The sequence below is a fragment of the Pipistrellus hanaki genome (assembly GCF_964339955.1).
Source record: "Pipistrellus hanaki genome assembly, chromosome: 16".
In the NCBI taxonomy this organism is placed as follows: Eukaryota; Metazoa; Chordata; class Mammalia; order Chiroptera; family Vespertilionidae; genus Pipistrellus; species Pipistrellus hanaki.
The window spans coordinates 38,863,387-38,879,016 of record NC_140518.1 but is presented as its reverse complement, the minus strand read 5'-3'; the positions used below and the strand labels follow the sequence as shown (position 1 = coordinate 38,879,016).

General features: G+C 54.7%; 2 protein-coding genes across 7 annotated transcripts; both read left to right on the top strand.

The window, feature by feature from the left end:
• The first annotated feature begins 211 nt into the window (after window positions 1-211).
• AURKB (aurora kinase B) lies at window positions 212-5,958 on the top strand. Of its 6 annotated transcripts, none has more exons than XM_084863890.1 (9): window positions 216-302; window positions 561-633; window positions 2,476-2,578; window positions 2,678-2,717; window positions 2,946-3,137; window positions 3,399-3,537; window positions 3,654-3,802; window positions 4,542-4,716; window positions 4,851-5,958. In XM_084863890.1, the coding sequence occupies exons 2-9, from the start codon at window positions 586-588 to the stop codon at window positions 5,022-5,024; spliced, it is 1,020 nt and encodes a 339-aa protein (XP_084720016.1). In that variant the 5' UTR covers window positions 216-302; window positions 561-585; the 3' UTR covers window positions 5,025-5,958. The 6 variants fall into 6 exon arrangements, with proteins under 6 accessions (XP_084720021.1, XP_084720016.1, XP_084720017.1 ...); XM_084863891.1 differs by having other exon boundaries at window positions 239-335; XM_084863892.1 differs by having other exon boundaries at window positions 244-302; window positions 585-633.
• A 5,523-nt stretch (window positions 5,959-11,481) lies between these two features.
• BORCS6 (BLOC-1 related complex subunit 6) lies at window positions 11,482-15,047 on the top strand. Its single transcript, XM_084862639.1, has one exon. It carries the CDS (start codon window positions 13,341-13,343, stop codon window positions 14,400-14,402), a length of 1,062 nt encoding a protein of 353 aa, XP_084718765.1. The 5' UTR covers window positions 11,482-13,340; the 3' UTR covers window positions 14,403-15,047.
• Window positions 15,048-15,630: the final 583 nt, after the last annotated feature.

Here is a 15,630-nt window from a genome sequence, read left to right as displayed (position 1 = left end):
AATATTAAAGGCTTAAATTAAGAAGAAGAAGAAGAAAAAGGGACACGAGAATATTTGGTTCGGGAATAAGGGAAACCTTTCTAACCCGGAACGCGAGCGTGCGGCCGCTCTCATTCCGCTGCTCCCATTGGTCCCTCGTGGGCAACGTCCCCGGACGTCAGCCAATGAGAATTGAGCCTGGGCGGCGCCCTCGGCCAATAGGGCCAAAGCGGGAGATTTGAAAGGGCCTCGGCCGAGCGCGGCGGCGGCGGCTGCTCAGTCGTTTGCCGGCGGCCGGGAGGTTGGCGGCGCCGCGGGTCCAGGTGAGCGGACCTCCCCGGGCGCCGGGAGAGGTGGTGAGCGGGAGATCCGGGGTCCGAGGGGCGGGCCCGCGCGCATCCGGGGTAGAGAGGGTCCTGGGAAGGGGTGGGGCCTGCGTCCCGGGCGCCCGGAGCAGTCAGCGGACGACCTGCTCCCGTTCCCCAGCCCCAGGCAATCGCTGTCGGCTAGGTCAATCCGACCCCTCCCTTTCTCGCTCCCTCTTTTTGCTGCTTCTCACGGCTCCGTTTCCCTTTGCTCAGCTCTCCTCCCCCTTCCCCTCTAAGGATGGCTCAGAAGGAGAACGCCTACCCGTGGCCCTACGGCCGGCAAACGGTAAGGGCTTTTCCTACCCTCCCCCAACCCGCATGGTGAGCTCCTGCTGGAGCTCTGAGATCCTGCAGAAGGCCGTCTTCTAAGCGCTTTCTCTGCCATGGTTATGCTCCAAGCTTTTTTCCTGGTGGCACTGGGTCTGGCTATTTGCAGCCACGTCCCGTCTAGTGTTTGTCGCCAGCTTTGAATCCGAGAACCTCTGGGCTTAACCTATTGCTATACACAAAGGCTAACAGGCTGAGCAGCCAGGGCCGGCCCGTGAGGCCAGGATTGCCAGCCCTCGTCCTGAAAAAAACAGGCTTAACCGTTTGGAATTTATTTTTAAAGACTGGTGTGAGATAAGGATCTAAATAGCTCTATTTTCCAGTTGTACCAACACCTTTCGTGGAAGAGTCTACCTTCTGATTTGAAATGCCACCTTTGTTATTATATTCAATTCCCACATCTCTGTGAGTCTGTTTCCCGACTCTATGCTGTTCAACTTGCTTATTTGTAAATTCTATACTCACATCACTGGGAATGGGTTTTTAGGGCCACTGAGACTTTCTTCCTCTCTTGGCGAAGAAAGGAAGGAAGGAAGGAGGAAGGAAGGAAAGAAAGAAGGAGGGAGGGAGGAGGAAGGAAGGAAGGAAGGAAGGAAGGGAGGAAGGAAGGAAGGAAGGAAGGAAGGAAGGTAGGTAGGTGTCACACAAGCTTTGCTCCCGGTGTAGGGCTTGGGTATCCTGGAGGGTCCATCTGCCCTGGCCCACCAGCTCCCTCCCTCATGGAGTACCGAGTGAGTCTGTCAGAGGAGAGGCTGAATGAGAACCTTTGTCACTTCTACAATGGCCCCACCAACAGGAAGTTTTGTATATTACCCACAATTTGAAAGTGAGAAGTGGTCCAAGGTCATCAGAGTATTCCCTCAGTCTCTATCCCCTAAAGTCTGTTGTTGCAAAGGGGTGAATATCGGTATTTGCTGAATATTCAAGGCCTCCAGGGCCTTCTCCAAGCCTTCACAGAGATTTTTTAATAAATGGTTCAGTATATATTTTTGTGTGTCTTTAAAATCCATGGTATTACATATACCAGAAGTCTATTCTTTTCCATTGCAGTGAGTGGTTTGTTAATGTGAATCTACCATAGCTTGTTTACACATTGGGAGACAATTTGGGTGGCTTCCATGTGTTGACTAGTATGAATTAAGCTGCTGTGACATTTTTTGTGCATCTCATTGATTTTGAGCGAAAGAGAGAAACGTCTATGTGAGAAACGTCTCCTGGTTGCCTCCCACACATGCCCCGACCAGGGATCAAACCCACAACTTGGGTATGTGCCCTGACCAGGAATCGAACCTGTCACCTTTTGGTGGACAGGATGATGCTCCAACCAGCTGAGCCACACTGGCCAGGGTTAAACAGATTTTTAGGGGCCTGAGAATGTCTCTGTGCTAAAACTCCTTGAATCCTGGGTATTCATTACCCTAGCCTCCTACTGCCCCGGGGGTGGAGAGCTGGGTGAATGGGTCAAGTTCTGAGAGTGATGAATAGGACCATAGAGGTTGGACAATTTCATGCTTGAGGATGTGGTGTGGGCCAGGCCAAAGAGGGGAAATGTTAGGTACTAGGTTAAGTCCTTTGCTCCTTATCTCAAGCTGACATGGCTTGTTTATTAAAAAGCCATTCATTGGGGTTCTGAGCAGATTATTGGGGCTGAAGAGCAATATTGTGGCCTCATTGTTCCTCTTCGAACGGAGGTTGGGAGGGTGGGGGTAGCTCCATAGCAAGCACTGACGTGCTGCTGGCAGCACATTCCAGACTGGCCGCTGGGACAAAGGCCGCCTCAGCGCCCTGTGCTCCTCCTCAGGCTCACTCCGGCCTGACCTCCCTGCCACAGAGGGTCCTCCAGAGGGACCCCACCACCCCGTCTTCCCTCGTCCTCATGAACCGCTCCAATGCCCAGCCCACAGGTAACGGGGAGCGGGGGATTGCCTGAGGGGACTGGAGTCCGGGAGGGTACGGGGTGAAAATGTTTAAGGGCAGCCTCAGCTTACCTGTTCTTTCCTTAGCTGCCCCTGGCCACAACAGCAATGGGACACCCAACTTAACGTAAGTGCCCAAGCCGTGGGGGGGCGAGCGTGAGGGTGGGACAGGGGCCAGGTGGGCCATGAAGGAGGTGGAAGCTGAGGGCGGGAGGCGCAGGGAGGCAGCAGGAGAGCCTGATCTATCTTCAGTCCCTTGGAAGAGAAGCGGGGCTGAGGAGCCGAGAGAAGGCGGACACCTCAGGCGGCCTACAAGCCCTTGCTCAGGTGCCCTCCCGCCCCCCACTCTGCGCAGGCGGTCCTTCACCATCGATGACTTTGAGATCGGGCGCCCTCTGGGCAAAGGCAAGTTTGGGAACGTGTACCTGGCTCGGGAGAAGAAGAGCCGCTTCATCGTGGCGCTCAAGGTCCTCTTCAAGTCGCAGATCGAGAAGGAGGGCGTGGAGCACCAGCTTCGGAGGGAGATCGAGATCCAGGCCCATCTACAGTGCGTCCCCGCCCTCCGGGCCAGCGCCCCTCGCGCCCTCCCCAGCTCCTCTCTCAGCCCCCCTCATCCAGACCCCTTGGCACCACCGAGCTCTCCATGGCAGCCAGAGCCTCGAACCCACAGACCCGTCTCCAGCTCTCCCTCACCACGTCCAGCCCCGTGTCCCCAGCCTGCTCCAGCTCTGACCTAGGCGGGACCTGTCATCTTTCCCGTTTCCTCGCGCCCGGATGTGGCCTGAGGCCCCTCTGTCTCTCCTCCCAGGCATCCCAACATCTTGCGCCTCTATAACTACTTCTACGACCGCCGGAGGATCTACCTGATCCTGGAGTACGCGCCCCGCGGGGAGCTCTACAAGGAGCTGCAGAAGAGCCGCACCTTCGACCAGCAGCGGACAGCCACGGTTGGGAAGGGGTGGGCACCTGGGACGCCCGCCGTGGCCTGCGGCTGGGGGGCTGGGGGGTGCTGCCGGCAGCGGGGGGTCCGCCCTCGTCTGACCGCCGCCCTTGGCCTTCCCAGATCATGGAGGAGCTGGCGGACGCCCTGACGTACTGCCACAGGAAGAAGGTGATCCACAGGGACATAAAGCCGGAGAACCTGCTCTTGGGGCTCCAGGGGGAGCTGAAGATTGCCGACTTCGGCTGGTCCGTGCACGCCCCCTCCCTGAGGTACGGTGTGCCAGGCGGCCAGCCCTGCGGGAGGCTGGTGTTCACCCAGAAACATCGGGGCTTGTCCTCGTGTGAATATATAGACAGACGTGGCAATATCTTTACAAAAATAGGAGACTCGGTTTTGTTGCCCAGATTTCTTATTCAATATATGGGGACCCTCTTGCCATACTGAGAATACTCCCACATCTTTTTTTATTTTTTAATATATTTTATTGAGTTTTTACAGAGAGGAAGAAAGAGGGATAGAAAGCTAGAAACATCTATCAGCTGCCTCTTGCACATCCCCTACTAGGGATGTGCCTGCAATCAAGGTACATGCCCTTGACTGGAATCGAACCTGGGACCTTCTAGTCCACAGGTCGATGCTCTATCCACGGAGCCAAACTGGTTTCAGCTTCCACATTGTTTTGAATGGCTTCCTAGTATTGCCTAGTAGAGCTATAATGTGATTTATTTGAGCAGGACATGCTTGATGGGACATGAAAGTTGTCTCCAATTTTTCCTTTAATTCTAAGGGGAGCGTGGCCCGCTCATCTGATTATTGTAAGACACATCCCTCGGTTTGGAAATGCGGGGCCGTGTATAAACCCACCTCTGGGGCTTCGGTGTATAGCTCCACCCACTGCTTCCCCACAAACCCTGTGGGTCCTGGGGTCCTGCCTCACCGTTGTCAGGCCACCAGGAAAGGAGAGGCCGTTTGTCCCCGGGACCCCTGCCCACTGCCCCGCCCCCCCAGGAGGAAGACCATGTGCGGCACCCTGGACTACCTGCCTCCGGAGATGATTGAGGGGCGCACGCACAACGAGAAGGTGGATCTGTGGTGCATCGGGGTCCTCTGCTACGAGCTGCTGGTGGGGAACCCCCCCTTTGAGAGCGCCTCCCACAACGAGACGTACCGGCGCATCGTCAAGGTGCGGGCTGAGCCGGTCCGGCGCGGGGGTCGGGGCTGGGAGCGGATAACGTGGTTGTGGGGCCTCGTTCTCCGCACAGAATGGCGGTCAGCAGTTAAACTGACAGGTCCGTTCCTCTCCTCTCTGCCTCGCAGGTGGACCTGAAGTTCCCGCCGTCCGTGCCCGTGGGAGCCCAGGACCTCATCTCCAAGCTGCTCAAACACAACCCCTCAGAGCGCCTGCCGCTGGCCCAGGTCTCGGCCCACCCCTGGGTCCGGGCCCACTCCCGGCGGGTATTGCCGCCCTCCGCCCTCCAGTCCGTCCCCTGAACCGTCCGTCATTTCACTCGGCCTCGTCCGTTTGTGTGTCTGTATCTGTGTGCTGGGAAGGAGGGGTCTCTGTCTGTTCCCGTATCTGTCTCCTACCTCCTTTTTATTTAATAAAGGCTGCAGCTTTTTGTAACGATAAGTGCAGGCGTTCGAGGTGGAGGCTTGGCCGGGGTGAAGCTGGCCCCTGTGGGAAGAGCTGCCCAGGGATGCCCAGATGGGCACCGGGTTCCTGCACCTGCACCTGCCCTCAGCTCTGCCGCCAGCCTGGCCAGCTCCGGCCACCTGTCCCCACTGCCTTTTCTTCCTGCTGCTCTCACCCAGGGTCCCAGGTGCTGGGACCTCGGCTGTCCTCTGCTAGGCCTGACATCTGCCCACCTCTGACTTCTGACTCTCAACTGAGCTCTGGTCTTCCTCCTGCTTCAGCCCCTGCCAGCCTGGGGGCCACCGAACGGTGCTGCGGCCAGCGGTGGTGTGTGCTGGTCAGGCTCTAGCTACGGTTTCACTGTCAGGGTGATGTTTGTGGTAGGTTTACCCTCATTTTGCAGTTAAGGCAACGGAGACACTTGATCTGTACAAAGTCACACAACTAGTAAGCGGGGTAGCCCGATTTTAAAACTCTGCATTAAAGGAGTAATGGTATAATGCTGCCTTTCCACAGCAAACACATTTATTATGTATATGTAACATATATTTCACAGAAGTGGAGCAAGAATTTGTTTCTGCCGTTACTAAGATGCTTATAAACCTTTATCAGGTTAAGGTAGGACTAGTCTCTTTCTACTTTGCAAAGGGTTTGTTTGTTTTGTATCAGGTGTTGACTTTCATCAAATGTTTTTTCTGTATTGATTATTTGCTCTTTCAATCAATGTGGTGAAATACATTGATTGAAATGTATCTGTGAAGTGTATCAATAAATGGTCTAATCTTTATTTTATCTCAGTTTTTCGTGCTGTATTCGATTCCCAGAGCTAGAGTACCAAAATGCCACCAACTTGGTGATCTAAAACCACAGGAACTTACCTTGGCAGCTCTGGAGGCCCAAAGTCAAGGCCCCCAGAGTACCGTCCTCCCTTCGAAGGCTCGAGGGGAAAACCCCTGCCCCTTCCAGCTTCAGGCGGTTCCAGGCATTCCTTTTTTTTTTAATTCTCACCCAAGGAAATTTATCCCATTGATTTTTGATTTTTCAGAGAGAGGATAGAGAAAAATCTCCATGTGAGATTGGTTGCCTCCTGCACTGGCCCCAAGGGCTCTGGTGAGGGAGGAGCATACAACTGAGGTAGCTAACGTGATCTGAATCAAACCGGGAACCCTTCGGTCCGCAGACCAATGCTCTATCCTCTGAGCCAAACCAGCTAGGGGCTCCAGGCATTTCCTGGTTGTGGTTACATAACTCCAGTTTCTGCTCCCATCTTCACATCTGTCTCTGTCTCTCTTCTGTGTCAACACACCACTCATTGGATTTGCACTCAGATAACCCAAGATGATCTCAAGGTCCTTAATTACGTCTGCAAAGACACTTTTCAGAAAAACTGCTCGTTCATAGGTTCATTAGGATATAGACATACCTTCTTGGGGGCCACCATGCAATCTGCTACACATGCCCATAGAGAAACAAATGAATGATGTTATAAGGCTGCTTCTTCTCTTTCTTCTCCTTCTCCTCCACCTCCTCTTCTTTCTTCTTCTTCTTCTTCTTCTTCTTCTTTTTTTTTTTTTTTTTTTTTTTTGATTTTCTTTTTTTTGATTTTTTTTTAATTTTTTTTATTTTTTTTTATTTTTTATTTTTTTTTTTCAAATCAATCTTTATTGTTCATATTATTACAAAGGTTCCTCATTTCTTCCCCCCTCCACCAGGTTCCCACCCCACCCTCCGCCCCCTCCCCATCCCCCATTGTCCTCATCCATAGGTGCACAGTTTATGTTCAGTCTCTTCCTCCCTCCCTTTCCCCGATAGTAAATCCCTTTTCAGATAGTAAATCTGTTACTTAGCATTATCTCATAACAATAATACCTCCACATGCCCAATGATACACTTCACACAAAAGACATTTCCAAATAGGTCAACCAGCCTCATCCAGGCCCCACCCAAGGCACTTACAGATCAACACCCCAGCGCTATACTAACTCAACACATCCAGATCTAAGCCTTCATCACTTGATTCAGCAGACCCTCAAGTTCCCGCAAAAGTTTCCAGCCATGTCTGAGAGGCAGCCGTGGTCAGGTACAGGCGAGGAGCGAGCTGTTTCGGGCCTGGCTGCTCCGGGCCTGGCCTCTGTTGCTCTGGTTCGTTCCACAACCAGCTGCTCCGGGTCTGGTCACTGCCGCTCCCGACCTAGTTGCTCTGGACTTGGCTGTTGCTGCTACAGGCCTGGCCGCACCCGACCCGGCTGCTCTGGGACCGGTTGCTCCGGTCCCGGCTGCTCCGGGCCTGGCCGCTCCCAGCCTGACAGCCGCTGCTCCGGGCCTGGCTGCTCCCAGCCTGGCAGCCATTGCTCCTGGCCTGGCCGCACCAGACCCGGCTGCTCCGGGCCTGGCCGCTCCCAGCCTGGCAGCCGCTGCTCCTGGCCTGGCCGCACCAGACCCGGCTGTTCCGGGCCTGGCCGCTCCCAGCCTGGCAGCCACTGCTCCTGGCCTGGCCGCACCAGACCCGGCTGCTCCGGGCCTGGCCGCTCCCAGCCTGGCAGCTGCTGCTCCGGGCCTGGCCGCACAAGACCCGGCTGCTCCGGGCCTGGCCGCTCCCAGCCTGGCAGTCGCTGCTCCGGGCCTGGCCGCACCAGACCCGGCTGCTCCGGGCCTGGACGCTCCCAGCCTGGCAGCTGCTGCTCCGGGCCTGGCCGCTCCCAGCCTGGCAGCCGCTGCTCCGGGCCTGGCCGCTCCCAGCCTGGCAGCCGCTGCTCCGGGCCTGGCCACACCAGACCCGGCTGCTCCGGGCCTGGCCGCTCCCAGCCTGGCAGCCGCTGCTCCGGGCCTGGCCGCACCAGACCCGGCTGCTCCGGACCTGGCTGCTCCCAGCCTGGCAGCTGCTGCTCCGGGCCTGGCCGCTCCTAGCCTGGCAGCCACTGCTCCAGGCCTGGCCACACCAGACCCAGCTGCTCCGGGCCTGGCCGCTCCCAGCCTGGCCGCCGCTGCTCCGGGCCTGGCTGCACCCGACCCGGCTGCTCCGAGCCTGGCCGCTCCCAGCCTGGCAGCCGCTGCTCCGGGCCTGGCCACACCAGACCCGGCTGCTCCGGACCTGGCTGCTCCCAGCCTGGTAGCTGCTGCTCCGGGCCTGGCCGCTCCTAGCCTGGCAGCCACTGCTCCAGGCCTGGCCACACCAGACCCAGCTGCTCCGGGCCTGGCCGCTCCCAGCCTGGCCGCCGCTGCTCCGGGCCTGGCCGCACCCGACCCGGCTGCTCCGAGCCTGGCCGCTCCCAGCCTGGATTCTTCGTGGTTGTCTACTGCTGTTCTGGGCCTGGCTGCTCCCATCCCGGCTGCTCTGGGCCGGGCTTCTCCGGGCCCAGCCACTCCGTGTCTGGGTGTTCCTGGACTGGCCACCCTGGGCTTGGCCGCCTCTGCCTCAGGCCTGGCTGCCACTGCCCCAGGTCTGGCTGCTCCAGTGCTGGCCGTTGATGCTCTTGTTCTGGCTGCTGCTGTTCTGGGGCCTGGCCACTGCTGCTCTGGGCCCAGCTGCCACTGCCTTGTGCCTGGCCACTCTAGGCCTGGTCGCCGCTGTTCCAACATTCTGTCCCTTTTTTCTCTTCTTTTTCTTTTTTTAAAAAAAACAACAAAACACATTTATGTTGCAATGTTGGCTGGTGCGTTGAGTTCTGACTTAGTCTTTGATTTTTCAAGATCTTCTTTGTATTCTTTCTTAAGTAATTTTACTATCATTTGCTCTCACTTGATTTCTTCACATTGAGAACTTCTTTGGTTTCTTCCTCCTTGTCCTGGGAGCTCAGCAGGTTGGCCTGTGGCACCCCTTTGTTCTCCGCGGGCTCCGGCGCTGCTCCAGCCTGTTGCCGGGGTCGGCGCCGCCCAGGAAGCAGCCCCCGTCCTTGGCTCCGTTGCCAGCGCTCAGCAGTCGAAGGCTCAGGGGCACCCCCCCCACTGGGGGCCCCGTCGCCCGGCTCCTTGCTGGCGCCCAGCTGGCCGGTGCCCAGCTGGCCGGTGTCCGGCAGGGGCTCCTGCTCCTCGTGGCGTTCCTCCAGTCTGGAGCTTTCTTTCTCCCTCCCACTAGGGGAGTCCAGGATCAGAGTCAACAGACTGTCCTCTGCGCACAGTGTGCGCGACTCCGGGGGCTCGGCCTTTCGCCGTGCTCCCAGGACTCCACCTCACAGCCCCGTCTCCCCCTGCCCGAGCCTGGGTCCCCAGGGACTGGCCCAGACCTGGAGTTCGGGGAGGTCTGGACTGAGGCTCAGAGCTGCCGCAGGAGGCTTTGTTTCTTCCGGCTAGGGTAATCCAGCATCAGAGTCAACATTCAGTCCTCTGCGCGCCATGTGCGCGCGACTCCGGGGGCCCCGCATTTCGCCGTCCCCGGGGATTGTCTCCCCCTGCCGGAGCCTGGGTCCCCAGGGTCTGGCACATAACTTGGGGCTCAGCGCTGCCGGTTCGGGGGTTCAGCCCAGGCTGGGGGTTCTATTTCCTTCCTGCTAGGGAACGCCAGGCAGCACCCAGCCCTCTCCTCCTCTCCGGCTGCGACCTCTCCGCGCGCGCGTGCGTGCGAGCGCGCAGCACGTCTCCGTACCTTAGGCTTTTTTTCAGCTCCTCTGATTTTCCTTCTGGTTTTCTCCCTCCTTCCTATTGTAGAGTTTTCAGTCAGTCGACTACCTGTAGCTCTGGGCAATGTCCACTCTACATTTTAGTTGTATTCCTTTGAAATTGTTGTGAGCTGCTGCGGCTAGGTGTATACCCGAGCAGCCATCTTGGATCCTCCCTCTTCTTCTTCTTCTTCTTCTTCTTCTTCTTCTTCTTCTTCTTCAAGCAGCCTGCTCATTTCTCTTTTCCCTGAGATAACCAATTCCAATTCTTTTTGCTATTTTCTGTTTTATTTTTCTCAGTATTTACCATCTATTTCCAAATCACATGCCTCTGTTGCTGTTTAATAAATCTTCAGTTTTTGGTATTTGTTACCTATTGTTTACCAGCTATAAAATTTAAGGATTGAACTCTTTTACCCTCTGCCACTATGTATATGTTCACAGGTTCTGGCCTCACATCCTTCTGATGCAGTTACATCATGCTTTTGGTTAGATTTAGTCACTTGGCAACAGTTATTGAGTTATTCAGCGTTCCAGGCTCTCTTCCTGAGGCTGGAGGTCAGGCAGTGAATGAAAGAGGAAGAAATCCTCTAAGGTCAGGGCTCAGTGTCAGTGTTTGTATGATCATGAGATGCTAGCCAAGTGACTCATGTGGCATTCTAGTATTTTTCTTGCTTGTACAGCTTTTCACAGTCCCTGAAGTTGTCTTATTTGCTCATTTTCCTATGTATAGATCACCAATCCATCTCAAGTTCTCCTTCAGTGTGAGCACTTTGAAGCTATCAGCATCCATCAAAGTGTCATTTTATTGCACCACACAGGCCTGATATGGAGTACAGTATTTTGTATTTTTCAGGTCTCAATATTCTTTTTTTTTTTTTTTAATATTATATATATATTTTATTGACTTTTCACAGAGAGGATGAGAGAGGGATAGAGAGTCAGAAACATTGATGAGAGAGAATCATCGATCAGCTGCCTCTTGCACCTCCCCCCCCCCCCCTCGGGGATGTGCCCGTAAACAAAGCACATGCCCTTGACCGGAATCGACCCAGGAGCTTTCAGTCCGCAGGCTGACGCTCTATCCACTGAGCCAAACCGGTTTTGGCTCAATATTCTTTAATTACCATTATTATTTCTTCTCTGATCCAGGAGTATTTCAAAGGTGTTCCAAACACAGGGGCTTACCCCTACCTAGTCCATGATGATTTTGTTGAGTTACTAAATTAATCAACCCTGGCTCTAGAGCTACTGTCCAGTACATACACACACACACACACACACACACACACACACACACACGTTGCAGGTTGATTCCCAGTCGGCACATGAGGTTGCATGTTTGATCCCTGATCAGAGCATCTCAATGTTTTTTTCTCACATCACATTGGGTTTTTCTCTAAAAATCAATTTTAGAATCTTTGGGTAAGGATAACATAAATTCATAAACCCTGGTGTCCTTGGCCATTTTTCTATTATATGTATCTTGCTCGGTTACTTGTAAAGACAAAGGATGTTAATTTGTCATATACTTAGCCAATGTGTTTTCCTTTGTCTTTCAACAGAAAGTTTAGAGTGGTTTTCTTTGTTGGTGTTTCCAGTTTTAAATTGTCAAGCCTACCATCTTTTTCCCTTATGGTATGTGACTTGATTTTTCTCTGGAAAATCTTTATCACTTCGAACTTATTTTTAAAAAATGCACCTCTGTCTTCTTTCAGTACTTTATTTTTCATTTAAAACTGTGATCAAAATGGAAATTCTTTTGGTGTAAGGAATGAAATAATTATTTTTTTCTTTTAGTTCAAATACCTGGTCTCATACTAAATTCCCATATACAGGAATTTCAGTTTGTAACAACAACAAAAAAAGTTCATTTATGGCGTAGCAAGGAAAACATGGGCCTTTAACAAGACAATTGACCCTGATTGCAGGAAAACTCACCCTTCCCTAGCTCCTGGCACTGTCTGGTACGGGCCTTTTGGGCCAAAAATATTTTATAAATATTGAAAAGAGTATTCGAAAGCCTCATAGACAGTGTGCCTTTGTGTGGAAATATGAGTCACATCAGACACCCAGGAGTGACCAACCGTTTGTGGCAGTGATAGGCAAACAGGAGGAGAGCCCCCTCCCTGGGAAGTGAGCCATTTTCCAGCAGCCGGCATGCAGGAAGTGGGAGCTACCTGTCACAGTCCGGGAGGTAATTAATTAAGGCTTCGCAGGCCGGATGGCCTCTGCTGGAACTACCACACGGCCGTGTGGCACAGGAGCAACCACAGACGGTACATAAATGAGTGATCGTGGCTGTATGACAACATTTTGTGGACATTAAAATTTGAGTTTCTTATAATTATGTGAACTTTCATATTCTTTAGATTATTTTTCAACCGTTTAAAAATGTAAAAAAAAAAACCAAAACAACAAAACCTCCCAAATTACACTTTGACAACAAACACATGTCAGCCGCTTCATTATTGTAAACACCCTGGCTATGTAATACATATGGCAAGAAACAATAGGACTTGTCATTAGACTTTAGCTACAGTGAGTTTTAAGAAATAAGACTTGAAGAATAATAACCTTAACACTTATGCATGGAATAGAGCTTACCTGTTTTTTGGGTTTTTTTTTTTTGTTTTTTTTCTACATTACAAGGTAGAAATTGTTTCTTGATATTTCTGTTTACTTAGCTTAGGAAAGTTTTAACGTGATAATAAAAAGAAAAAGGCAGCAGCAAGTGTAAATCCCTGAGGTGGGAGGATATCTGAACCGTGAGGAGGAAGCCAGTGTGGCTCCCGCAGGACCAGTGAGGGGAAGAGAAGGAAGAGATGAGATCAGAGCGGTGCCAGGGCTCTGACCTTCATGCAGGGACATTCACTTACTGAATATTTTATCGAGCGGCAAAATCACATGCCATCCTCCGAGGGAAGAGACTCAAACCTGGAGGGGGCAGGAGAAAGAACAGCGGCAGAAGCCCAGGAAAGCCCTTCCACAGGCCTCGGTGTCCACCATTCGTCGCTTCTGAATAGTTCACCTGCCAGGTCTGTGAGCCGAGGACGGCGGTACGAACCACTCGTGTTCTGAGAGTCGTTTTCATCCTTCCTGATCCACTGGAGGCGGTTCAATCCCGATGGTCCAAGCAGGATACACTGCGTATTTCCATCCCAAGAATCTCTCGCAGGTATTCCCATGCCTGATCGTTAGTACACGTGGGGTTGCTAAGCAACGGCTGTGGGCGTGGCCGTTGGGGCTTAAAGAGTAGCAGCCCCGCCCTTAGAGGACGCGGGTATTTCCGGATCTTGATCTTTAAAGTCTCCCCCTCTACTGTTTGAGTGGGCGGGGCCCCGACCGCAGCTGTCACCTCATCTCCACCCCGCGGGCGCTCACTTGCGTAGGGCTCTTCCATAACAGCTCTTCTTCCGGGACTTCCTGGTCGCCGTGACCAATCAGAGTGCTGTTTCCGTCCGAGCCGTTGTCGGCACGCAGACCTCGGCGCTCCTCTACCTACGCCTCTTAAAGGCGCCGCCAACGCCTCGGGAGCCCGGGCGAACCAAGTCCTCGGTTCCCGTCCCCAGCTGCCGTATGGAGTCGTCCCACAGGCCTCCCGGGCCCGAGGCAGACCTTCTGACTTTGGGGAGACAGCGAGCCGCGGTCTTGGGCGGCGGGCCGGGCCGAACGCCCTCGGAACCGCCCTCAGGCTTCCGGGTGCCGGCAGAGGAAGAAGCCGAGAACGTTGGGGGCTCGCGCCGCCACCCCGGGGCGTCCCCTAAGACTTCGAGCTCCAGCGTCGTCCGCTGGCCGGGACCGGAGGCTCCGGAGGACGAGCTCGGCCGCCCCGCGATGCAGGGTGGACCGGGGAGCCACCGGGGAGCGCCGGAGCCCGAGCACAACCCGCGCGGGTCTTCCCTGCGCCAGGACCCCGCGCCGCCCGAGGACCAGCCCGTCTCCGAAGCCATCAGCCGTCGAGGAGGCCCGGGAGGCGGCGGGATGGATGCTGAGCAGGAGGAGGAGGAGGACGCCGAGGGGGCGGCCGGCCGGGCCGGCAGGTCGTTTCCCAGCCGCCTCCAGGACAGCCGCAGCCTGGACGGGCTGAGCGGGGCGTGCGGCGGCTCCGGGTCCCCAGCGGGTGCGGAGTCCGGCGCGGGGGGCGGGCGTCGCGCCACCATCTCCAGCCCCCTGGAGCTGGAGGGCACGGTGAGCCGCCAGGGCGACCTCACCCATTTTGTCGCCAACAACTTGCAACTCAAGATCCGCCTGAGCAGCACCTCCCAACCCCCGACCCCTGTCCCCGCGCCGCCCTGCTCGGCACCTCCATCTACGCCGGCCATCCCCCCCATCGACCCGGACGTGCTGCGGGACCTGGAGCGGCTGAGCCGGGAGCTGGGCGGCAGGGTGGACCGTCTGCTCCGCGGGCTGGGCGGTGCGGTGCAGGAGCTGACGGCGCTGAGCGTGGGCTGCATCCAGACCTACCGCGACGCCGTGGACTCCCTAGGCGAAGCCGTGGACATGAGCATCAAGGGGATGTACACGCTGCTGGCGCGCTGCGAGGAGCTGGAGAGGGCTCTGCAGCCAGTGCAGGGGCTGGCGCGCCAAATCCGGGATATCCGACGCACCCTGGAGGTGCTGGAGGCTCTGTGCAAGTGACCAGGAGGGCAAGAGAGACCAGGCCAGGGCCCAGTAGGATCCTACGGGCTCTTCAAGATGCGTTTAGCAGGCCGGCGTCCGCTCGCTGGGCCGTATGCAGGTGTCTGTGGGAAGCTCTAAAGGCTTTCCTGGTGGGAGGTGCTGATGCTCAGCTTTTATTTAGTTGGCCATCTGTAGCTACGTTGTTTTCCTCAACTCTCCTCTAACTAAAGCTCCGTCCCTGGTGACCCAGGGTTCCAGGTCTGGGCTTGAGAGACATGCGACTAAATGTGATCGAGGAAGGGGAACAGAGGCCCCAGCCCCCACTGTGGCCACTCTGACCCCAGTATCACATCTCAGGTGCCAGGAACTGTGGGAGTTTGAGTGGGCCTTGGTCACCCGCCATGCAGACAGGCATGCACACCTGCAGATGGATAACCTCCTGCTTTTACCCTCTGGCCCCCTACCATCCCATTTCAGCCAGACCAGGGTGGAGCTAGAAGGAACGCATTGCATGGTGGAGGGGGTGAGTTGGGAGTGGTCTCACTGCTCTCAGGATTCAGTGGAATTGTTGCTGGTTTTGAAGCCCACCTGTTGTGGAGTGTTCTAATCAGTTTTAACTTGCTGAGTTTTTGTGGAATTAAAGTGCTGCTGCTAAGGCTGAAAGCTGTGTCTGTGTGGCGTTACACGGAGTGATGAGCCAAAAAGAATGGGAATAAGGGTCCGTCTTTTCCGTGGAGCTCCCTTGGGGTCGGTGCTGGGAGTGAGGTGGGGCACCCAGGCTACGAGAGGGGAATGATATATATCGGTTCCCGCCCTTAGGCATCAGGCCTGAGGGGAACTGCAGAACACGAATATGACCCAGAGATCCGATAAAAGCAGAAACGAAGCAAAGTGTCCCGAAAAGGAAGGGATTGTCTTCTCAGATGCCAATACACCTTATTCAGGGAAGGACTGGGCGAATTGGACATTTTGTCTGTGGAGAAAGATGGGGGAAACTTGTTAGCTCCATTCCTGATCCCATTTCCCACACTGCACCAATCAGTGCCACATGTATGCTTTGAGGCCATCTTTGTTCCAACCCCTGGCACCTTTCTATGTTTTCAGTTCACATAGTAGTAAGTTCCAGCAGCCACCATGTTAAGGTGGCATGTTAGATTTATAGAGATCACAGAAAGAGTTCCTGTTCTGTTTTACTATCATCCTGTTCCAGAAAACACTAGCTCTTTGGGCTGTGCTTCAACAAGTT

Excerpts from the sequence above, each read along its gene's own strand:
- AURKB (XM_084863890.1), top strand. The coding sequence starts at position 586 with ATGGCTCAGAAGGAGAACGCCTACCCGTGGCCCTACGGCCGGCAAACG. Across the intron at positions 3,138-3,398 it reads GAGATCCAGGCCCATCTACA|GCATCCCAACATCTTGCGCC; the intron begins GTGCGTCCCCGC and ends CTCTCCTCCCAG. Across the intron at positions 3,803-4,541 it reads GTGCACGCCCCCTCCCTGAG|GAGGAAGACCATGTGCGGCA; the intron begins GTACGGTGTGCC and ends CCGCCCCCCCAG.
- BORCS6 (XM_084862639.1), top strand. The coding sequence starts at position 13,341 with ATGGAGTCGTCCCACAGGCCTCCCGGGCCCGAGGCAGACCTTCTGACT.